The 25,469-nt window shown below is 34.0% G+C and overlaps 1 protein-coding gene across 3 annotated transcripts in view; it reads left to right on the forward strand.

Moving 5' to 3' along the window:
* Nucleotides 1-25,469, forward strand: part of LOC111514075 (sodium-independent sulfate anion transporter) — a 46,487-nt gene that overhangs the window by 7,836 nt on the left and 13,182 nt on the right. For 2 of the 3 annotated variants that reach the window (XM_074182146.1, XM_074182144.1), the window contains exons 2-5: nucleotides 16,445-16,612; nucleotides 20,480-20,689; nucleotides 23,842-24,062; nucleotides 24,156-24,330. In XM_074182146.1, the coding sequence (XP_074038247.1) occupies nucleotides 16,445-16,612; nucleotides 20,480-20,689; nucleotides 23,842-24,062; nucleotides 24,156-24,330 (774 nt within the window). Of the gene's footprint in view, nucleotides 1-11,818; nucleotides 11,956-16,444; nucleotides 16,613-20,479; nucleotides 20,690-23,841; nucleotides 24,063-24,155; nucleotides 24,331-25,469 lie in introns of those variants that run through there. The other variant, XM_074182137.1, reaches the window with a different exon arrangement.

The raw sequence follows: 25,469 nt of genomic DNA on the forward strand, positions 1-25,469 counted from the left end.
GTTAAATCGTCAGATAATCGACAAAATCGTGGATTTAATATTAGTTGGTACGATGAATGCGATTGGTTAACCGGCTCTATTAAACAAGGAAAACTTTTTTGTTGGCCCTGTTTTATTTTCCGTGCAAACCGAATACCAAACGTGGTCTAAAATAGGATACTCTGATTTGAAAAATTTACCTCGTGTTATAGGGCAAATATGATTCACAATTTGGCACTTTTTTAAACGGTAGGTAGCGTTTTTTCGGGCACCTCAAAAACCATCCAAAATTATAAACAGTGTGGCATACATTATTAAGGAAAATATAAGCAAGGAGATTGAAAGTGTTTCTTTTTCTGCATGGGAAATTGATGAAACTACCGATATTACCTGTACATCACAACATTCAATCGTTTTTAGATATGTCAAAGATGGTAATGTGGTAGAACATTTTATGGGTTTCCATGATGTTTTATCTGGGCGCATAGCTGACGATTTGTTTAATTTTTTAATTCGTACGTGTGACACCTATAATTTTAGGCAAAAGTTAATTGCGCAAACCCATAATGGGGCTGCGGTCATGGCCGGCCATTTAAATGGTTTACAAACTAAAATACAGTCCATACCTAGCTCCTCATGCACTTTTTACGCATTGTCATGCGCATGCCCTAACTTTACTATTAAGCAAAGCGTGCAACAACATTAAAATTTTCGCGCCTCCGGCAGGCTTTTCTTTGTGTATATAGTCTATATGACTTAAGCCTCCCCTGTTCTCCAATGCACGAGCCGTCACTGCATTTATGTTTCATTATAACATTTGCTTTCCACTCACTAAAATAAAATTTGAATCAGAGAGAGCATCAAAATGGATAAGTCCTGGGGTTACAGCCTCAAAACTTATTTTAATGCTTGCGTATGACATACAAAGGCAAAATCCTTCTGAACAACATAAAAACATCTATAAAACTTATAAACAAGAGTCAAGAGTCACTATTGGAGGCTAAAAAAGCACATTACCACAGTATATTAAGCAAAACTGATAATTAGGTACGGCAAAACAGTGTGGATGTTGACCCTATTGCTTTTATGGATAAAAAAATAAACACAAATAAGTCGATGTTCTTTAGGCCTGTAACGACAGATGAGGTGAGAATATTCATAACTAAGTTGAAAAATAAAAAAACTGAAGATATAAACGGTGTGAATGTTTTAGTCATAAAGAGTGCCATTGAATGTTAACTCAACCGTTAACAGATATTATCAATACTTGTCTAAGTGAAGGCTACTTCCCTCAACAATTAAAAATTGGTAGAATCCTGCCAATTCATAAAAAAGGCGTTACTTCCGAACCAAAAAAATTTTCGACAGACAGACTAGTACTAGTAAAATATTTAGATATAAATAATCTTCTTAGTCTTCATCAATTTGGATTTCGGAAAGGAAAACCGACGTCTGATGCAATAGTATAAAAGACGCCTTTGATAACCAAGAAAAATATATGAGCGTTTTCACAGACCTTACTTCAGCATTCGATTCTGTAAATCACTCAATTTTATTGGCCAAATTAGATTTCTACGAAGTGAGAGATGTCTGCCTGGACATGATGAAGTGATACCTTAACGAAATATATCAAATTGTTGATCTATGAAATACCAAATGTGAAAAAAGAAAAATATTGAGAGGAGTACCGCAAGGGTCATTATTGGGGCCACTTCTGTTTCTAATCTATATCAACGACCTGCCTCACGTGATTAACTCGTCAGACATAGAAACTATATTGTATGCAGATGATGCAACCTTGAGCAAAAAAATAGGTAAAATAGATGATATCATATGATCCATACTGACATATTAGAGAAAGCTCGATCATGCTTCACACCAAATGACTTGATTTTCAATGAACAAAAAACAGAAACTCTAACTTTTGAAACAATTTGCATAAATCGAGATAACAAAAATTCTACAAATTTTTTGGGAGTACAAATAGATTCCAACCTGTAATGGATAGACCATATAAATAGCATGTGTAGTAAACTTAGCAAGACAGTTTTTGCTATCAGAATAATTGAAAAAATAGTAAATCAAAGTGCGGCACTTTTAACATATCATTCATTGTTTCATTCAGTTCTTAGGTATGGTATAATCAATTGGAATAATGCATCAAAGGTACATGTTAATAGAATATTTGTCATTCAAAAATCTGCAGTAAGGAGAATAATCTCTGCCAATTATGATGAAAAGTGTCGACCAATATTTGCAACACTTAAAATAATGACCCTGTACTCAGTTATTGTCTATGAAAATCTGCTTCTTGTTCAACAAAATTTGATGAATAAAGTTGCTCATAATGATATACACCAACAAGATTCAAGAAATGAATCGAACCTTGTTCCTACAGCTAATAGGTTGAAAAGAACAGATAATATAGGAATTAAGCTATACAATGCCTTATCTGTCGTAACTTGCCATTCAGAAGATTCAAAAACTTATTTGAGAAAATATTAACCAAATATCCTTTGTATGAAATTGATCAATTTTTCGAAGGTATTCAAGAAGAAAGAGAGACTTTTGTGGTCACCTACCGAACTTTTACTCAACTTTGATTATATATAATAAAATATGTTAGATATGTGATTTATAATTTGTTAAGCTAATGGCTTTACATTTTAGTCAATTTTTATACAATTGGAATTTTATCTTGTTAACTTATATTTTTTTGTAACTCTAATTTATCTACAAGCTTTATCAACCAATGACCACTCCCCATACCGTGGGGTAAGTGATCATTGGGTCCGAAAATCATGTGCCCTGAGCAAGCGCAGTGAGAAGTTATAAACAATTTAGTGAAAAAAATGGAGGTTTGGTTTTTTGCAAATATCTCGGAAGATATTAAAGATATCCGATCTTTGAAAAAAGATCCTAGAAGAGGAGGAAATTTACGCATGCGCTGACTGATACGGACCTTTGAACAATAAAAATTATTTCAACCCATTAAATATCATTATTAAGGAAAAAAATATATTCGCATACCTTCTAGACACTTGAATAAATGAAAATCCATGGAGAAAAAATTATTTCCGTGATTATTTTATTAGATATACTTTAGTTGATTAACTCATTTTTAGAAGTTTTAAATTTACATAAAAACCCTGAGAATTTTTAAACTAAAAACCACAAATTTTGTTCACTTCTTGGAGTTTTTATTGAAAGTCTTAAAAAAATCCCTTGGAAAAATTAAAAAAAATTGATTTTCCACTTTGTTATTAATAATCAAAGACGTTAAAAAGTGAAAAGTTCAGTTAAGGCAATGCAATTTTTCATCAATATTCAAATTTAATCGTATTCTTATTATTTGAAGTTACATAAAAATGATTTTTCATAATTTTCAGTTATTTGTTTAAAAAATTGTTATAAACAAATGTATTGTTTATAAGATATTTGAAGTTTTTCTGGTGGGATTTTTATCAGCGATGAATCTTATGATTTTTAAAAACAAAATCGTTTCTTAAAATATTTTTTTATTGCTTAAATACGCATTTGTTAATTAACAATTTTTTTGCTACTAAATATGAATATTATGGAGCGATTTAAAAAAATCATAATTTCTATTTCTCTTTGATATTCTGGAAAAACTTTTTTTTTGTAAAAAAAGAAATATATTAAAAACTATGTAAAAAATGGAGAACATTTTTTTATATAAAAATTGACACATGGTTGTTTTTGTTTTTTGGTAGTATTTGAAAAATATATCGTAAAAATTAATTTGTTCAAAACAAATTGTGGATTAAATAAATAAAGAAAATATAAATTGAAAAAAGTTTTTTTCAGAATATCAAAGAGAAATAGAAATTATGATGATCGTTCCCTAATATTCATATTTAGTAGCAAAAAAAATTGTTAATCAACAAATGCGTTTTTAAGCAATAAAAAATTATTTTAAGAAAAGATTTTGTTTTTAAAAATCATAATATTTATCACTGATGAAAATCAGTAAAAAAATTTTCAAATATCTTATAAACAATATATTTGTTCATAACAATTTTCTAAACAAATAGAGCAAAAAATAAAAATCATTTTTTTGTAACTTCAGATAATAAGAATATGAATAAATTTGAATATTGAAAAAATCTTTCATTGCTTTAATTGAATTTCTCACTTTTTGACGTCTTTAATTATTAATTACAAGGTGAAAAATCAAAATTTTTCAAATTTTCCAGCGGTAATCTTTTTTGAAGGCTTTCAAGAAAAGCTTCAAGAAGTGTACAAAAGTTGAGGTTTTTAGTTTAAAAATTATCAGGGTTTTTATGTAAATTTAAAACTTGTAAAAATTACTTAATTAACTAAAGTATATCTGATAAAATAATCACGGGAAATCATTTTTTCCATGGATTTTCGTTTATTCAAGTGTCTAGAAGGCATGTGATTTTTTCCTTAATAATAGTGTTTAATGGGTAAAAATAATTTTTATTGTTCTGAGGTCCGTACGTGCGAGACGCGCATCGCTTGCTTTTAGCGGTATTTTCGCCTCTGAATTGAAATTATAAATATTGGTGATAGAGTTCCCGGAGGTGGGACTTTTTTTAGTAAATTTCCTCCGCTTCAAGAATCTTTTTTCAATATTTTCCGAGATATTTGCAAAAAAACAAATCCCCCTTTTTTCACTAAATTGTTTATAACTTTTGCAATTTTTTCGAACCCCTTTTGAAATTTTTCAAAAAGTTGCTAGAGGTCATTCCGAATCGAATGTGCCCTGAATCATAATTTTCATTGCCCTTGGATAGAAGTTCCAAAAAAAGGATCTTGTGACCCAGACTAACAAATTTATTGAAAATTTTTGCAACAACCAAATAGAAAACAATTCATTTTATACCATACTTCACCAAAGTCTGAAAATATGCACGTGTGTTAGGTATTTTTCAGGTAACTCGATTGGGATTTATAATTTTATTTCATTTCATGTTACGAAATCCATACAGTTCAACGTTTATTTATTTATTTATTGATTATCCGTTTGACATATAAGTATGCATAGGATTTGTTCAGCAATGAAGAACACATGAAAACGCAGTGTCTCTATCAATATAAAAACACTCTAAAATTAACATATAATATAAAATACAATACAAAAGAAAACTATTTTATGATATAAAAAATTCGTCTAGGTTATAAAAACAACTATCAATTAAATACTTTTTCAGATTTCGGGTAAATTCCTTAATTTTAATGATATCCTTAATATCTTTTGGTAACTTATTAAATATATTTGGGCCCATCACACAAGGTGAATTGGAAGTAACCTTATATTTACAATACTGTATGTGGAAGTTATATTTTTGACGAGTATTCCTACTATGTATGATTTCATTGGTGATAAATGTTCTCATGTTCTTAATTTGAAATTGAATAGGCACGTAATGTTTTTGTCGATTGTGAAATCTGACCAATTTTGTTTGGTTAGCATTGAGATAGAGAGAATCAGCTCCGCACCAGTTCATAACAGATTGCAAAGTATATTTACATTTGTCTAAAAGTGAGTTTTCATCCATGTCAGATACTATTAAAGACATATCGTCGGCATACATTGTTGAAGAAGTATTCCTAATAAGTGATTCCAAATCATTTGTATATAAAAGGAACAATGTAGGCCCTAATACCGATCCTTGCCGAACACCCATTGAAATATTTAACAAACTTGAATTACATTTATCATAAGTACTCGTACTGTGGTTAATAATTGTAACATATTGTTACGTGAAGAGGGAGTTATTTTTTGGTATAGATATGTAGAGAAGATGTGATAGATGTTTTAAGTGATTTTTCAAACACGTTTCAACGGGATTCAAAATTTTTCGAAATGTTTATTTTGTATAATAGTCAGAATCATTGACATATTTACTTGTCCTTTATCACGTTACGAGGCCAAGCAAACTTTATTTTCAACAATATAAAGATAAATAAATGAAGATAAGTCAGCCGACTCAGCGCAAATGGCTATTAATTTACTAAAGTAAAAAATTAGTAATTTTCAAATTCAGTCGGACGGTATACGGACTGAATAATAGGTCACACTGGAACCTTGACATAGAATATATTCGAAACAAGCACTTTTCCTAATCTCCAGAACTGCAATACTCTTTTTGACGCACTTTTCACCAATCAAGCTGGCGTTTTCAGTAGATAATAATAATAATAATGAATACTTTTAGGTTACTCAGTACAAGAGATACTAAACTAACAAATGGCAGAATTCAACATCTGCACATGTTAAATAAAAGCAGACATAGCTCGTCTATTCAACCAGATGTAGACTACAAAAAAATTTTTTCTATGAAAAGTGAAAAAATCAAATTTTCACATGAACTAAACCTAATGAGAGAAAGGATTTAGATTGGTTATGCAAGACGACAGATGATGTAACGGGAAAAAAATTATAAATTACTGAAGAAACATTGATAAGACAATTTATCTCGAAAAAAAATCGCATTATAATGCAATCATTACACCTGTGGTATACAATGTACCACAGGTGAGTTCAATCCTGCATCAATGTTCTTTGAACCCGTCACAAAGGACGAAATACTTGAGGTTGGTTATAAACGCATTACCGAATGAAAAATCTACAGGTCCGGACGAAATTCCGATTTCAGTAATTGAAGACACCAGTGAAATAATTGCACTAGTTTTCGAACATATCATAGTAGGGGAGCCTACGATGCAAATTGGGGATATACTCAAGCGTCATAGAGACATATTAGGTTGCAAAGCTTAGATAATAAGAAGAAAAAAAATGTTATATAATATATACCTTTTCATCGGTGGTGGAAGCGGATATAGATTTTCAAATATGTGAAAAAATACTGTTGCATGGACATACTCGAGCGCGTCAGATATTGATAGCATTAATGTCCTACGTATTTTTAATAATGTTCGTACGTTAATCTGATCGTTTGCATGATGCGGGTGGTTGTACGTAAGGGTTGAAAGTGAAAAAAAATAAATTTAATCGAGTGTCAGATTTTCTAAGAGGGTGTTAAGTGCAATAAAGAAAAAGCTCTCATTCAATAATCTGACGATTTCGATCTGACGCAAACTCGTGGCCATTATTATAATGTGCAAAAAAAATCGCCATTTTGAAATACTCAAGCGCGTCAGATTAAGATATATTTCGTTCATATTTATGTTCTAGACATGCTGTCTCATAATCTGACGATTATCTAGGGGGATTCGCCTAATCTGACAATTTTTTTTTAAATTTTTTTAAATCATCGAACTTAATTGATTGAAAAGCTCAGGAAATAGCATGCAAATAAATGAGTGTATGTTTTTTTAAGTAGAATACTTGTATTTATAAGAAAATAATTTTTAAAAAATGCTCAAAAAAATTCAATTTTTTATAATCAATAGAATAATTTATCATCATCTTCATCTTCATCACGAACGAGTCTCTGTGATTAGCTGTGATGGCGTCATGGCAACAGAATTCACAGTGGGGATGGAGTGAGAGAGTAATAGATAGAGGAATAGAGGAATAGAAACTCAGAGAGGGAAATATAGGTATCACACAGCTGCACACATTGAACTTTTTCGACGAATTTTTGTTATTTTGGCTTGCGGAAATTGCCAGATTATATATTTTTCGTTGTTCTTGAATTATTTCATTCAGAAAAAAAAAATTAGCTACGCTCGGAAATGTGGAAATGACGTTATTTTTTTACAACTTTGCTGCTCTCCCCTTTCTTTACGCCACTCTCAAACTGTCAGATTACTGAAATATACACTTTTTAGCATGTAATTAACTCACCCTACCTTAATCTGACGCGCTCGAGAACTTCTGATGATCAATTTTTTTACTAATACGATTCTTTATCCTTCAAGGGCTGCCTTATATATGTGGAGGTACTTAACCGGGTAGAAGGTATCCCCCTGTATATTAATCTGCCGCGCTTTAGTAAATCCCGAAATCCTCGCTTGGGCTCCCCGATTATCATTAATCTGTCCGTATTGCAGGGTAAATTTCCACCTAGCCTCAAACTAGCCTCTACAATTTATATTTTTCGAAAAGGTGATCCAAATAATATTAAGAATTATATACCAATCGTTTTACTGAGCAATTTTTCTAAACCGATAGAGAAAGTGATGACCAATAGAATCACAAATTTCTTCAACACATATCAGGTTTTATGTGACAACCAGCATGGGTTCCGTAGTGGTTTATCAACTGAAATAAGCACGATAGAATTTGTGCAAAATGTCAACAATAAAATGGACTCTGGCGAATTTGTGATCTCAATTTCCGTTGATCTTACTAGAGCTTTCGACTCGGCGATATTTCTTTCATATCTGATAAATTGAATAACCTTGTTGTCTGCGGCCCAATCAATGAGTGGATCGTGTCCATTGTTAATATTGATGACGTTATCTCGGAGAAATTTGAAACAGATATTGGTACACCCCAAGGAAGCGTACTCGGTCCTCTAATTTTTCTAATTTTCAATAACGACCTTCCTGTTCATATATCTCAAGGAAGGCTGCTTATGTATGAAGATGATACTTGCATTATTGTGTCAGATACTTCATCTGAAATACTATCCGAAAAGGTCAACAAAATCCTAATAGAGTTCAAAGACTGGTGCTTTAAAAATGAGCTCATGATTAATCATAATAAGCAAACATAGAACACCTTTGCATTTATCGCTCTCATTTGAAGGAGTGTCAATTGAGCTATCTATAATGGTGAAGTTCTCAGGAACACAATTCGACTGCAGCTTATCATGGAACCCGCAAGTCGATGTAGTTTGTAGCAAGCTCTATGTGGTGACCACACTCCAAAACATGCTAGAACGAGAATGTCTGCTTGAAGTTTACTTACTATGCACTGCGGTACTCCGCTATTTCATATACTATCGTTGTGTGGGGTCAAGCGTCCGAACTACCAAGAGTGTTTGTGTTGCAAAAACGTATTATTAGACGTATTTTCTGCTTATCTTGTAGAACATATTGCAGATACACTTTCAAAAGTAATAAAATTCTCACGGTGTCCTCTATTTATACAGGGTGTTCCTTAAACACATGCTAATATTTAAGGAGGTAATTCTTAGACCCATTTTAAGAAAAAAACTTCCTCTGAACGTATGTCCTAAACGCCTTAATTTTTGAGATACAGGGTGGCAAAGTTTTCAAAAATAATCAGTTTTTTAATAATAACTGAGATAATTTTGTAGACATCTTTGGCTTTGAATATTTTTGGGGAAAAAGTACTACGCCAATGCTTTCTTTTCAAAATAAAATCATTTTTAAAATCCTCATTTATTTTTGAGAAAATTTGATCTCCTGGTATTTCTTTGTCCGACGCATGATTTTCACTCAAAAAAATAAAAATCGACAGAAAGCAAATATAGAAATTAGATCAATTCTAAAATGAATGAGAATCTGAAAATTGCTTCATAACGCATTACCAATTCCCTAATAATATTTGAAAACATAATCTGCAAAAAAATAAATTTTTCACAAATACGAGTTTTATTTTATTTTGTGACAGTAAGTCTAAACGAATAGCACAAATTTGTTAATTAGTAATAATACCAAAACTGATTATAAAAATTGTTGGAAGTGGCCATCTGCACTTAGTATGCATGCTTCCGCCCTTCTACGCATGGAATTACGCACCCGTTCAAATATTCCCGGCGTATTTCGTATAGTTTCACACGAGACAACTATTCGCTCTCTTAAATCTTCTAAAGTATTAACGGGAGTTTTATACACAAGAGTTTTAAGGTGACCCCATAAAAAAAAATCTAAACTGTTGAGATCGGGGGATCTTACTGGCCATTGCTGAGGTCCTCCGCGACCTATCCAACGATTAGGATAAACTGTATTTAAATGGTTTCGGACAATTACACTGAAATGAGCAGGGGCGCGTGCATGTACCATATTCGATTCCTTAACGCAAGTGGCACATCTTCCAATAACCCAGGTAAGTCTTCTTCGAGAAAGTGTAAATAAGAACGACCATTAAGGCATCCTGGTAGAAAAAATGGGCCTATTAGATGATCACCTATAATTCCTGCCCATACATTAACCGAAAATTGGTGTTGGAAATGGGTTTCGGTTATTGCATGGGGATTTTCTTCAGCCCACACATGATTGTTATGGAAATTTTGAATGGCATTCCGAGAAAAATTTGCTTCGTCTGTGAACAAAATTTGTGTCTCAAACTGCGGATTTAGTGCAATACTTTGTAGATACCACTGACTGAAGTTCACACGCTGTGGAAAATCTCTGGGGAGTAATGCCTGCACTCTTGAAATATGGTATGGGTATAACAAAAAAATCAACCAAAATACGCCAAACAATTTGATGACAAATATCCAGAGTTCTAGCGATCTTCCTCGTACTCGTCTCAGGATGTTCCTCAATTTCTTGCAGCACCGCTTCCTCAATTTCAGGAGTTCTTACTACACGAGGTCTACCTTCCGGAGTCCCTTTCTTGAAACTACCAGTTTTCCCAAGTCGACGATGAATATTTGAAAAGGTTCGGCTATCTGGTAAGGCACGATTAGGATATCTTTCCTGATAAATGCGCCTGGCTTCTGTTGCATTACCATCGGCAAGGCCATATACGTAATGCATTTGCGTCATTTCCAAGAGATGCAGTAAATAAATTCTGCTACACGTCATTTATTCCAGGATAACCAAATTTATGTTTTCAAAAATTATTAAGCGGTGCTGCGTTATGACGTAATTTTAATTGAGAACAGTGCATCTGACAACAAACAAATATCTTTTAGATCCTCAATTATTTTGCAACAAATCTGATCTCTCAGTTTGCTTTCAGTCGATGCACGATACCGCATCAGATTTTTAAGGAATTTATCCTTAAGTAAAGTGATTTTTAATTTTTTGAGCGAAAACCATGCGTCGGACAAAGAAAACCCAGCAAATCAAATGTGCTAAAAAATGTATGGAGATTTTAAAAATAATTTTCAATTCAAGATAAAGCAGTGGCGTAGTATTTTTTTCGCCAAAAATATACATTTCAAAACTCGTACGTACGCCACTGGCAGAGAAAATTAAGAAAATTGTACATCAGAAAACGCGCCTTGAGGCATGATTATTTTTGAAAACTTTGCCACCTTGTATCTCAAAAGTTAAGGCGTTTAGGACATACGTCTATAGGACGTTTTTTCCTTAAAATGGGTCTAAGAATTACCTCCTTAAATATTAGCATGTGTTTGAGGAACACCCTGTATATTAAAACTGTTGACTCACATTCAACATTCTGCCCCTCGCATTGATAGAGAGCAGACGTCCAGGTATCTTCAAACGCAAATTAAAGAAAATACTGATTTCCAGTACTGACCCTCTCGTGCTTCTTCATATTTTGCTTTATCTTTGTGATGGTCTTTCTCACAGGCGGTGAAGTATGCATCAATGTAATACCCGATTCAAATTCGGTTTTTGACTCGATGTTTCATAACATTCAAGAATGTAATCTTTTTTAACCATCATTTATGTTTGTCATTTTAATTGTACATACATTAATTTGTGAACTTGGTATATTTATTGTTAATAGGATATGGATGCAATAAATTTGAATTTGAATTTGATGACTAATTTCTAACTCTAAAATTGGTCTCTATTCATATCTAACAATGAAATTTGTGTCATTGTGCGTGCAATAATTTGTTGTTACGTTGAAACAATTTACAGCATTTATTTATCTATTTATTGCATAACAATTTCGAGTACGATGAACTACCGTCATGTTGCGTCAGCTCCCAGGCTTCAATTTAACATCTCAAATTACTTCCTAAACAATATTATTATCGACCTTCTGATGAACATTCCGTTTGTATTTATAAATGTTGCTTTGTAAAAATATAACTGTGGCAGTTACCTGCAAAGCTTCCGCACTGAAAAATATGAATGAAAATGATGAGAAAAATAGTGAGAATCAAAATTTGCTGAATAGATTGAGTGAGTAGACGATTATTGATATTATTTTATGCCTAATATTTGAAAAAAAAAACTGATGGTTAGAGAAACGACAAGGTTCCGCACTTTCCTGCGATTGGATGAAATTATTATCAGGCTGAGATTCGATGTATAACATTGATTCATATCAATAATAATAAATGGTACTTTTCTTACCCGAAGTGTATTGCTGAGAACTGAATGTAACTAGAAATAAAAAGTAGATTTACGAAGATCTACGAAGAAAAATTCAACTTCAGAAACATTTTAGATGAAAGTTAATATAACATGATATGAACCTAATATGAAACCGCTATATGTTTCATAGACTGTTTAGCATACTTAGTTTGTTGGTGAGAGGCGTAAATATTGAAAGTGTTTTGCGGATTCGGCGATTTTTTGCTATAGAAACAAATAGATAAACAAAATTGAATCAAATTTTGTGTCAAAAATGGAATTGAGTGCTCGAAAACACATGAAATATTAACAGTGGCATAGCGTGGTTGTACTGTTGTAAATAATGCTCGAAGGAAAATAACGCCGGCCGCCGCTGATAGCCATAAACTAGGTGTGGAAAAGAGTGCGCGAATGTACGATGATTCCCCACTACTCTAGAAGCAGCGAGAATAATATTGCCGATTTTGGCGGAACTTGCGCGAAATTTCTACAACATTCGATTACGATATTTAAAGGCTAGCTGCGAGCATATCGAGACAGTCAAGTGGACGTTACAGTGTGGCACGCGAAGTGATTTAGTAAGGCGATAGACTCTGCTGTTAATATTTCCTTCTCCCGGAGGATCCAGTCCTCTCTACTCGGGAAAAGTAATTTATATAAGGCAGTTCGTAGTTAACAGTTGGAGGCATAAAGTCATAGGTCATTTCCACATGGTAGTACAGTCAATAAGGAGTAATATCTTGAAGTTAAGTACCACTTACGAGAAGAAATACGAAGAAAATGTCTGGTATTATGTCTGAAATGAAGTATTGTCAAAATTTAGAATTTTTGTGGGTTATATCGAGTCTTATTTTGCAGCAGTGCAGTTGAAACTTTACTGAATAGGCTAAATAATAATGCATTTATGAAATCTTTTTATAATTACTTTTTTATTACTTTGTGAAATAACCCCACGTGGCATCATTCAATCATTTAGCAGCGAGAATAATACTGCCGATTTCGGCGGAACTTGCGCGAAATTTCTACAACATTCGATTATGATAGTTGAAAGCTAGCCGCGAGCATATCGAGACAGTCAAGTGGACGTTACAGTGCGGCACGCGAAGTGATTTAGTAAGGCGATAGACATTCAAAAAATAGTAACATTTGGTGTCAGAAGTGGGATAATTGACTGAAAATTTTCTGTTTTATGGTAAAAACGATGAGTGTCGATTACGAAAAACTCAAGAAAATGTTCGAGGCTTTGCAAGCGAGCCTGTCAGAGAATGAGAAACGCAGAGAAGAGAGGAAGAACAATGACGCCGAAACGAAGATCGTGAATTGCTCCTAGATATTCCGGAAAAACAAGAGGAACATCTTAAATTATTGGTAAATATTCAGAAGAAACAAGAAAAACACAATAAGATGTACCTTCATTTATTTGAAGATTTGAAATCTTCCTAAGTGAGTAAAGGGGAGGTACAGGAATTGATTTAGGAAGAATTTGAGAAAGTATTTCAGGAAACAAAGGAGGAATTGGAACAAATAGTCGATGAAAAGTTTGATGGGGTTGAAGGGAAACTTGAAGAGGATGTTGAAAGAGTCGGAAGGAAATTTCAAAAGGAGCTTGAAGGAGTGAAGACGTGATAAGGTAGCGGGCGGAGACTCCTTTATAGACAGCTCTGATAGGGAGATAAGCTCCCCTACCTCCCGCCGCTTCGGGTTCCCTCTGATCCGGAGGGTAGCAACCTGTAAGGGTCCTTTGTCCAGTGATACGGACAGACAATTTGAGGAATCACCTGATCATGATGTGGTACGGTCGTTAACATCCTCTGAGGGTGGCACTACGAGGCAAGACATCATCGTAGCGCAGAAAGAGGATCCCGTCTTGAAAACTGTACGAGAATGAATTGCCAAAAGAGCGAGACCGGAATGGCAAGAGATTTCCAAGCATGAGCCTTCGAGATGACCTACTCATTTGGAAATGGGAAAGTCCGGATGGAAGAACCCACAAATTCCAGATGATCCTTCCTAAGACGTGTTTCCCGAGTATCCTCGAACAGATTCACGATGGTCGCACCGGAGGGCATTTCGGAGTAAATAGAACTCCAGCGAGGGTGCGTGAAAGGTACTATTGGGTCAATTGCCGTCGAGACGTGTATGAGTGGTATAAGCGCTGTGACCTGAGCTCTTCGAGAAAGGGTCCGAAGACAAGGCAGAGAGGAAAGTTGAAGCAGTACCTCAGTGTGTGCCCTTTCGAGAGAATCGCAGTCGACATATTGGGACCACATCCGGTAACAACTACCTTATGGTTGTGATGGATTACTTTTCCAAATGGCCTGAAGTAGTAGCCTTACCCAACCAAGAAGCTAAAACGGTGGCAGAAGCCCTGTTGCAGAACGTAATTGCCAGACACGGAGTACCCCAAGAACTGCACTCGGATCAGGGCCGCAACTTCGAATCGGATTTAAGGAAGGAAATGATGACTCTGTTGGGAATAAAGAAGACAAGAATAACTGATCTTCACCCACAATCCGATGGAATGGTTGAGAGGCATAATCGCACCTTCAACCAAAGGGACTGGGATAAATTGGTTCCTCTTTTTCGGTTGGCATACAGGAGCTCCCAACATGACGCGACAGGTTACATACCATCCCTGTTGTTAACTGGTAGGGAACTGAAACTACCGATAGATGTATTGTGTAGCATTCCTTTCGATGAATCTCAAGAGGTACCTCTTTCAGAGTATGTGAATGACCTGAAAGAGAGACTGGAAATTGTACACGAATTTGCCAGGATCAAATTACAGCTTTCCAGCAACAGGATAAAGATGAGATTTGACAAAAAGTCGCTACCAATGAGCTTCAAGAAGAGCGATGCAGTATGACTCTACCAATCCCAACGACGAAAAGGTTTGTGTCCTAAGTTGCAGAGACCATGGCAAGGACCTTACTCGGTAACCAAAAAGATAAACGATCTGGTGTACAGAATCCAATTGTCACCCAGAAGGAAGCCTAAGTTTTGTCCACATAGAAAGACTGAGTTCTTACATGGGTCGTGATGTCCCCTCTTGGAATGTTGTTCGGGGCGAACAACCTCAGGGAAGGGGATAGTGTTGTAAATCATGCCCGAAAGAAAATAACGCCGGCCGCCGCTGGTAGCCATAAACCAGACATGACGTGACGCGAGTGAACGATGATTCCCCGCCACTCTAGAAGCAGCGAGAATAATGCTGTCGATTTCGGCGGACCTTTGGCGAAATTTCTACAACATTCGATTACGATATTTAAAGGCTAGCTGCGAGCATATCGAGACAGTCAAGTGGACGCTACAGTGCGGTAAGCGAAGTGATTTAGTGAGGCGATAGACATTCAAATAATAGTTGAAGTTTAAGTTGAAGCATTTGTGTATTTAAAGTGAAATAAAGTTAAGTTTGATTATTCAGTGTAGTCAATTATTGGTCAACCCACGGATAAAAACGTAACAGTACTCTAACGCAGAAAAATGTTTACAAGTAGTACAACCCTTTCGTAGAAGGTCAAAAAGATGAAAATGTTGAGAAAGTGAAGAAACTTTTATGGAGAATCGTCGAATCAATATAACAGAAGTTGCTGAGGATGTCGGCATTCAATTTTTTCGTAAATTTTGGACATGAAGCGTGTGGCAGCGAAGTTTGTTCTAAAGTTGCTGAATTGTGACAAAAACCGTTGCATAATTTGCTTAATAGGATCATAACTGGTGACGTTCCAATGGAAGAGCTCAGGAAAGCTAAGTCCAAAAAACCACGTCAAGTTCGATCAAATTTCAAGGTTTTTCTCACTGTTTTCTTCGATTACTGTGGCTTAATGCACCAGGAGTTCTTGTCACATGGTAGTACGGTCAATAAGGAGTAATATTTTGAAGTTAAGTGCCACTTGCGGGAAGAAATACGAAGAGAAAATCTGGTATTGTGTCTGAAATGAAGTATTGTCAAAACTAAGAATTTTTGTAGGTTATATCGAGTCTTATTTTGCAACAGCGCAACACAAATCAAAATTATCGTATGCAGTTAAAACTTTACTAAATAGGCTAAATAATAATGCGTTCATAAAATCTTCTTCTAGTTACTTTTTTATTACTTTGTGAAATAACCCTACGTGTACTTTTTCAAAAGGCGATTAACACTTCTCATATAATCTTATATTTCCGTTGTGGTTTTCAGTAAAGGCATCATTCGATCATTTAGCTATTTATTGATTCTCAAATTTTTAACAACCAGCTGAACATTATAATTTTCACAAGACGAAAAAATGGAGTAAGTACTTGGTGATGCTATTCAATTTTTAATTTTTTATAGGAATCACCAACAGATCCTACAGTGCTAGGCAACTGATAAAGAAGAGACTTCCAATTTTATCATGGTTGCCAATATACAGTCTACAAACCTTTTCTCAAGACTTGCTGGCGGGATTCACTGTTGGTCTGACTGAAATACCACAAGGAATTGCATATGCTATAGTTGCAGGTAAATTTACTGTAGTATTTCTCAATTCAAATGATGAGTTTTTTTGAAAGTTTCCAGAATAAAACATCGTTAAGGTTTTAATGGGAATATGGATAAGTGACACGTTTAGTCTGATGAATTAAAACGAATTTATTTTGCTTTGCATACACGTGGACTGTTCAAAAAATAAGGAAAATGTTCAAATTTCGATTAAAGATTTCTATTTCTTATGTTGTTACACCCGCCTTGAACACAATTTCACAGTTTCAGCTGTTCAGCATATTTAGTTTGTTGGTGGGACGCATTAAAGTTGCGTGTTCGGCGTTTTTCTGCTATCGAAAACAATGAATCGAAGAATGTACATCAAATTTTGTGTAAAAAAAGGATTGAGTACTCATAGACATCTATCTCTCCTTCTGTGGTCGCTCCTGATTGACAGTCTTCTTGATTCCCTCGACAGAAGAAAAGTAGATCTGCAAGCTTATGCAGATGACCTTGTCATCTTGGCAAGGTCCACGTCGTCCACGTCCAAAGCACGATGGACGTTGTTCACAGTTAGTGCTTGAGGGAGCAGATGTTAACCCCAGCAAAACTGTGATAATATCCTTCATCAAAAGTAGAAAATTAGACAATTTGACATAAATACCACACCGTCAGTGGCCATGGAGATCCTTCTAGATCTATCTCCTCTCCACATTTTTCTGGAGAGAGAGGCTAGATGGACTGCATATAGACTTGTGCACATTGCCAATTGCACATATCAATTTAATGCAGAGTGCAACAGCATTCTGGAAATCACCTCCGACTTTATGCCTCCAACTGTCAACTACGAACTGCCTTATAAAGTTATGTTTTCGAGTAGAGAGGACTGGATCATCATAGTTGTTGGTTCACAGATGGATGGAAAATACCTTCAGGTTCTGGTGCAGGTGTTTTCAGTCGCAGACCCAGGACAGGAACCTATTCGACTGTATTTCAAGAGGAAATTTACGCTTTTGAATTGTGTGCGGAGAGAATGGAAGAATCCAACCTCATACACAAGTCAATAAAAATATTCTCGGACAGTCAAGCGGCGTTAGAAGCTGTTGGCTTCCTACCGAACAACGTCTAAATTGGTAGCCAATTGCCTAAAAGGACTCTCCTCGATAGGAAGACTAAACATATTGTCTCTGGTCTGGATTCCTGGCCATACTGGCCTGGAAGGCAATGAGGCTGTTGACTCCCTTGCAAAGGAGGGTACTGCAAACAGCTTCATCGGACCAGAACCTGTCATTGTCATTCTTACAGGTCACTGTGATTTGAATCATCACATGCAGATACTTGGACTGTCGGAAGACAGTGTGTGTCGCCACTGTCTGGAAAATGATAAAACTGCCTTTGAGTTCGGCAGATCCGTACTCTCACCATCTGACCTGAAAGATCACTCATCATACAAACTGATTGGCTTCGTTAAGCTGGGTTCATTTGGCCGAGTGTGAATAGGTGTGAGCCACAATAAACCCTTATGGGTTGCGGTGGAGGATCGAATATACCCACTCACTTCAGACCTACCTACCTACTTTTTATCATTATTACATAATGAAGATTGGGAGGATATGTATTACTGTACAGGAAACACAAATGAAAAATTTGAGGTCTTCTTTCAAACTTTCAAACACCTTTTTGATATTGCTTTTCCTCTGAAAACTGCGAAACTAAAACATAGATTAACTCAAAAAAAACCATGGCTAACAAAAGGTTTACTAATTTCCGGCAAAAATTTGAAGAATATATATGCCCTGACTCTAACAGGAAATGAAAATTTCAAAGCCTATTATAAAAAATATAAGAAACTATACAAACATCTGTTAAATGTAGCAAAAAAAGTATAATAATAGCCTGATTGCCAACTCTAAAAATAAAGCCAAAACTGCTTGGAATATAATAGGAACAAATAAAAATTCAAAGATAAGATCGAATGCCATTCAATTGAATATAGATAACAATGTTGTTCAGGACACCCAGATAATAACAAATCGTTTTGCTGATTATTTTAATAGTATTCCAACAAAACTTTCGAACAATATAAAATAAAACCCATACATAAAACAGGTGATAAAACTCAGGTTGAAAATTTCAGGCCCATCACTGTTCCCAGTGTGTTTGCAAAAGTTTATGAAAAGTGTGTGGCATACATGGTAATTTCTTTTTTTGATCTTTATAAACTATTTAATGCAAATCAATTTGGCTTTAGAAGAGGGCGGTCAACAACGCATGCCATAATAACATTTCTTAATGAACTATATAAGAATTTAGATGAAGGAAAGAGAACCCTGGGTGTTTTCTTGGATCTTAGTTAGGCATTTGATTTGGTTAACCATAAAATCCTACTAGATAAATTAGAAAAGTATGGATTTAGGGGCATTCCATATAAATGGTTTGAAAGTTACCTGAGCAATAGAACACAATATGTTGAGATAGGCAAGTTTAAGTCTATTCACCGTAATTATACCATGGGAGTGCCACAAGGTTCTATTCTGGGACCATTGCTTTATATAATATATGTCAATGATTTTGCAGGTGATGTTGTAATGTATGCAGATGATACAACCTTACTGGTAAATGGACCAAACATCTCCGCTACAGTTGACTCTGCTCATATAGAAATATTGAAAGCACAGGATTGGTTCTCCAAAAATAAATTAGTTTGCAATGATAAAAAATCCTCTTTTGTGAGATTTAGTTATGCACCAAAAGGGTATGATCACAGCTTACTTTTAAAAGCATCAAATGGTTCGTTAAAACAAGTAACATCAGTTAAATTCTTGGTACTTAACCTCTCAGAAGATTTTAAGTGGAATCATCACATTCATGAAATGTGCAAAAAAATATCACCGATGTGCTATTGCCTGTATCAACTTAATAAAATTGTGGACAAATCTGTATTACTTATGTTTTATCATGCACATGTTCACTCTTTAATCTCATATAGCATATCAGCTTGGGGTTTATCGAGTGAAGCGCAAAGGGTGTTTATTTTACAAAAGAGAGCTGTCAGAAATATTCAAAGAGTAAGTAGACGCACGAGCTGTAAAGAACTATTCAAAATCCTAAAAATTTCAACCTTACCTTGCATTTATATTTACCAGATACTGATGTTTGTAAAATCAGACAGACAATTGTTTGCCCCATTGAATAGAAACAAATACAGTACAAGAAATTCAACGTTATTGGAAATACCAATTCATAGACTGGCCAGGACCGAATCAAGTCCTTTTTATATGGGTATCAAATTATTTAACAAATTGTCAACTCATGTTAGAGAAATGTCGCTGAGAGAAATCAAACAGTATGTGAAACAACTTTTAATTGACAAAGCCTATTACTCTGTTGATGAGTATTTGAAAGATCCTATGTAATGTATAATTGGTTAATGCCTTCATGGGTTGATTAGAATGCCAACACAATTACCAAATGTGGCTCAGTTCATAATTATATTTAGTTTTGATGTACCTACGATTTCAATCAACGGGGTTTTCTATCTATATATTTATATTTTATTTTATTTTATTTTATCTATCATATTTATTTTTTATTTTTATTATTGACTTGTTCTATGTCATCATGTTATGATCGTTATGAACGAATAAATATTATTATTATTATTATTACACTTCGCTACTTAGCTAGCGTAAGAAACTTGGAATATTTGAAGTTTTCGTGCGCCATATCAACACAAGCACTGGGGAAAATGGATGGCCTTTGGATGATTTGTATTATAGCCAGTCTTCAAGTATGCCCACTGACTATATGTGAACTTTTTTTCTCTAATGTTAATGTTGTTTTAAAAATTATTTCCAAGGTGTATTATCAATTACTACTAAATCTGTTCACATTTATATTTTTTAGGCCTCCCTTCTCAGTATGGTTTATACAGCGGTTTCATGGGATGTTTCATGTATTACTTACTGGGAAGCTGCAAGGATATCAACATCGGACCAACAGCTATTATGGCGCTGATGATTCAACCATACGTGGCTACTATGGGAGTAGCAGCAAGCGTTCTCCTTACTTTCATTTCTGGATGCATTATTTTCATTTGCGGACTCTTACATTTAGGTATTGTACCTACTCTTATCAACCAAAATACCCTTTACCCTGTCTCGTCCTGAACTATTTTTAACACGCTTTTATTAGATTCACCTGTATGTATGTTTGTTTGTTTGTTTTTTACTTTCCTTTTCATTTCATATTCATTCCCGTTTGAATACTCGGGATTTGTATCTGACACAATTATCGACATTACTGCTTGATCTATTCGCGGGCAGATGGCGCTTTATGTAACCTCCTTGATATAATTCTTCATTTGAAAAAAGTATTTTTTTTATTAACACTCGCGCCTGCTGCCTTATTTGGAATATAATATAAATATATATGACTAATCGAAAATCATAATATTTAAATGTATATTATGTGTATGTATTGTATATTCTTCATATACTATTGTATATTCTTCATATACTATTGTATATTATATACATATGGTATTGTATGTTTGTTTGAAGGTGATTGACAATGTTTCGTGATGAATTTCACTATTTCGGACTTCCATTGTCTACTATATAAAATGATTTGAAATCCCTGAAACAAGTAAAAAAGAATAATTAAAAAAGAATAGTTGAAAATAACAATTATATTAAGCAACAATAAACCTGAAATGAAATGATAGTGAAATAACCTACAAGTAAAAATATAATAATTGAATAAATAAAAATTAAAGGAATGAAAAAAGAAAATAATAAAAAATTAAAAATGAAAAAGTGTAGAGATTCCAAGTCACGTTAGTTCACGACGTTTCGATTGTTGGTATCTACAATCGTCTTCGGGTGATGACTGGACTGATTCCTCCGAGAGATGACTACTTTATAGGTCGTTGAAATACTTTCACTTTCTCTACTTTCCATTTTCCGATTCACTGATTCCGTGAGAGATGACAGTTTTGGCGGGAGTTGGTCATTTTTCGTTTGATGATGGGTTTCCATATGTTTCGTATATCTACGTATTCAGCCAGGCCAGCGTAGATATACGAAACATATGGAAACCCATCATCAAACGAAAAATGACCAACTCCCGCCAAAACGGTCATCTCTCACGGAATCAGTGAAGCGGAAAATGGAAAGTAGAGAAAGTAGAGATGGGCTTATCGATATTAGAGGTTATCGATATGATATCTTATCGATACCGATATTTTGAATTCGTATCGATATTCCTTATCGATATATCGATATTTTTTATCGATATATAATAGATAAAAAAACATACATTATGTAAAATATATTACTAAATAAATCAAATTCTCACAACTCGAAAATAAAAAGTAACCTAAATGAATTAAATAAATTCTAACAGTAGCGAAACGAAAAGTAACAACATAACCTAAATAAATTAAATTTGTGAAATAAAAATATTTACAAAAACAAAACAATTATTCTGGATAAACTGAATATATACCTAGAAACTCAATCCAAATTTGAAGCTAAAAATATAATTTTTTCAACTCTCTTGGGACTGAGGCAAGTTCTATGCGGTCTCGTAGGAGTTGTCCACTTTTAGAAAAAACTCATTCCGATGGAACAGACGTATATAACAATCAGTCCCATTTGGTATTTAGTTATAAAAGATTGAATTACTGTACATCTGGCTTGTCTCCATGAATCATTTCTATCAATATTTTCAAAATATATCCAGCATGCACTGCGTTTTTGTCTGGGTTTCTTAAACTTTTCCTTTTTTACTTTTTCTAGGGATGTCATATTCCTTGGTATATTAAGATGATGAAAGATTGTTATTGTTAGGAAATAGAAACAAACCAACAAAGTCAAAACAAAAAGTAGATAGGATGAAGTGACAAAACTATTTTTTAATTTACGTTGACCTAACAGTAATGTCATATGACAAATGACAAATTGCAAATTGCAAGTCTCGAAGACAGACACTCTTCTTTCCTACCTTTACTTCTTCTTCTGAGCTGTACAATGAAATTTTGTTGCCAACTAGCCAATCGTCTTACTTAATAGTTACGTGGAAGAAGTAACGTTTTATAAGAACAAAAGTGTTTCATTCTTTTCATTAAATAGATCATGAATTTCCACAAAATAAACAAGTCATCAATTACACAAATTATTTGGATATTCTTATGGATATTATTGTTTGTATCGATATTCTTATCGATATTACTTTTTGTATCGATATTCGATGTTCAAAATGTTAATCGATACCTTATCGATATATCGTATCGATAAGCCCATCTCTAAGAGAAAGTGAAAGTATTTCAACGACCTATAAAATAGTCATCTCTCGGAGGAATCAGTCCAGTCATCACCCGAAGACGATTGTAGATACCAACAATCGAAACGTCGTGAACTAACGTGACTTGGAATCTCTACACTTTTTTTATTATTTTCTTTTTTCATTCCTTTAATTTTTATTTATTCCATTATTATATTTTTACTTGTAGGTTATTTCACTATCATTTCATTTCAGGTTTATTGTTGCTTAATATAATTGTTATTTTCAACTATTCTTTTTTAATTATTCTTTTTTACTTGTTTCAGGGATTTCAAATCATTTTATATAGTAGACAATGAAAGTCCGAACTAGTGAAATTCATATGGTATTGTATATTATAGTTTTTTATTAATATCTAAAAATCCAAATTTATCGGTCTCTCTCAATTACTGATGGTCGCAATAATACTTAGTGAGTGTAGACACTCCTTGGCACAAAATTAAAAAATTAGGAGTGCCTACGTGATTTCCATGAAACGGTCAAAGGACATATTTTAAATATAAGGTAGGGTTTAAAGAGTTAAGGTGTGTCTACACGCCCTATTGTAAAGAGTTTGGCTCGCTTTGAGATCTGATAACTTATCGAAAAAGATCGTTTTTGGTGAGATTAACTTTGATAGGAAAGTTATAGATATTTTGATTTGTTACATTATTACCAATTCACGCTGACAAACACATTTTTCTTCTTTATAATGTAGTTCAGATCATATTATATACATTTTTTTCATTAGGTGGTATATCATTTCTGATCAATTTTGATTACTTCCAGATTATGGAGAGAAGTTATATCACCTCATCCTAAAATACTGTAGCTCAATTGTATTTGTATCAAAGAAGAGTTATACGATAGTTATAATAAATATGATTATCCCATTTCAAATGCTTATCACCTAAATATAAGTAGTCAGACAAGTTTTTTTCTAGGTTTCATAGTGGAGTTTTTTTCCTATCCTGTGATAGCAGGATTTACAACAGCAGCAGCTTTGAATATTGCCTCTTCGCAGATAAAATCACTTCTTGGGATAGCTGGGAAATCCGATACGTTTCTGACAGCGTGGATTTCCGTTTTCTCGAATATAAGAAACACAAAGCTATCGGATTCCCTCCTGGGATTTTTCACAATTATATTCCTAGTATTTGCCAAGGTAAGTTGTGATCAAATATCCGTCGAGGTACTAGCTTAGAGAACATTCATGTCTTCCTTCATTGCATAAGATAGTTTCATACTTTTTTTACAGGAAATAAGACGATATGGTACTCTGAAAAAACGCGCAGACTGGACTAGAAGAAGAAATATGATTGGAATATGCATTTTCATGTTTTCTTTGGCAAGCAATGCAATAGCTGTGGTTTTCGGAAGTGTATTAGCTTATGTGTTTCAACAACGTGGTTATGAACCCTTCGAACTGACAGGTAATGGACGTAATTTAGTTATGAAGTGTCTCCAAAGACACTTCTTTGCATATATCATTTGGAATTTACACCCTGTATAATGTATTGTGCTTTATTTCAAAGGGGAACAAGAATAGTGTCTCACAAGGCTCTTTCCCAAACTATTTGACAGAAAACTTATTTTCAAAGGTGGCATTTTCAGAGCTAGTTTTCAATTAAATCATGTCAACCCTCTAGCAGGGGCGGACAACCTCTAAAATCTTAAATAAAAAGGCGAAGCTTTTTCAAAAATACCCCTACTTGATATTTTATTCAGTACTTTCGGAGAAATCAAGTGAAAACGTGAAAATATATACGTATCAAGTTTTTCGCAATAAAATATAAACAATTAATGAAAAGTTATTTATCTCATTATTGTGATGAAGTCTGCACTCAAAGTTCTCTCCAATATTCTATAAAATGTCTGCCTACATGCAGTTGTTAATCTTTTCTTCAAATCCTTCAAATTTCGAAAGTATGTTTCATGAACATAGGAAGAAATCCAGAGGCGATAAGTTGGTGAACATTTAGCAACTGTCTAACGATAGTATGAAGATCTAACTGCAAAAAGTAGTGTGGGAGAACTCAATCTGGAAAAATCATGCATCATTTTATTATCGAAACTAGTTGTTTGTCTATTACAGTGGTCGCCAACACCTTCAATGTGTTGAGCTACTTTGTTAATTTTGGAATAAACAGCGAGCTACCCACACGGAAGCCACGTAACGCAACGTAAATGAAATAATCCACAGTTAATTTATCATTATATGTATTTATTTTACTATTTAACTGGTAATACATAATACATAGGTACTGATAATAAACTAATAACTAATATTACTAGTACGTACTTGTTCATAGCTACATTCCTACCTATCAAACGAAGGTGTTTGAAAAATAAACACAAACTTTTATTCAGCCACAACGGCATGTCACGTATGATTTAAAAATAGTTGATAATAACAACAAAAAAGTAACGCACTATCATGAACATAAACATTGAAAAATAAAAAAACACGTTCAATGAGAAGACTGACACTCAGACTCATCAATAATTTTTTTAATGTTTGCAGTATAATTTGATGCAGCCATTCGAATACAATTATCCAAATGTTCATCTG

This window comes from Leptinotarsa decemlineata, unplaced genomic scaffold, assembly GCF_025532065.1.
Source record: "Leptinotarsa decemlineata unplaced genomic scaffold, Ldec_3_MD MMD2_P_RNA_scaffold_2, whole genome shotgun sequence".
Taxonomy (NCBI): domain Eukaryota; kingdom Metazoa; phylum Arthropoda; class Insecta; order Coleoptera; family Chrysomelidae; genus Leptinotarsa; species Leptinotarsa decemlineata.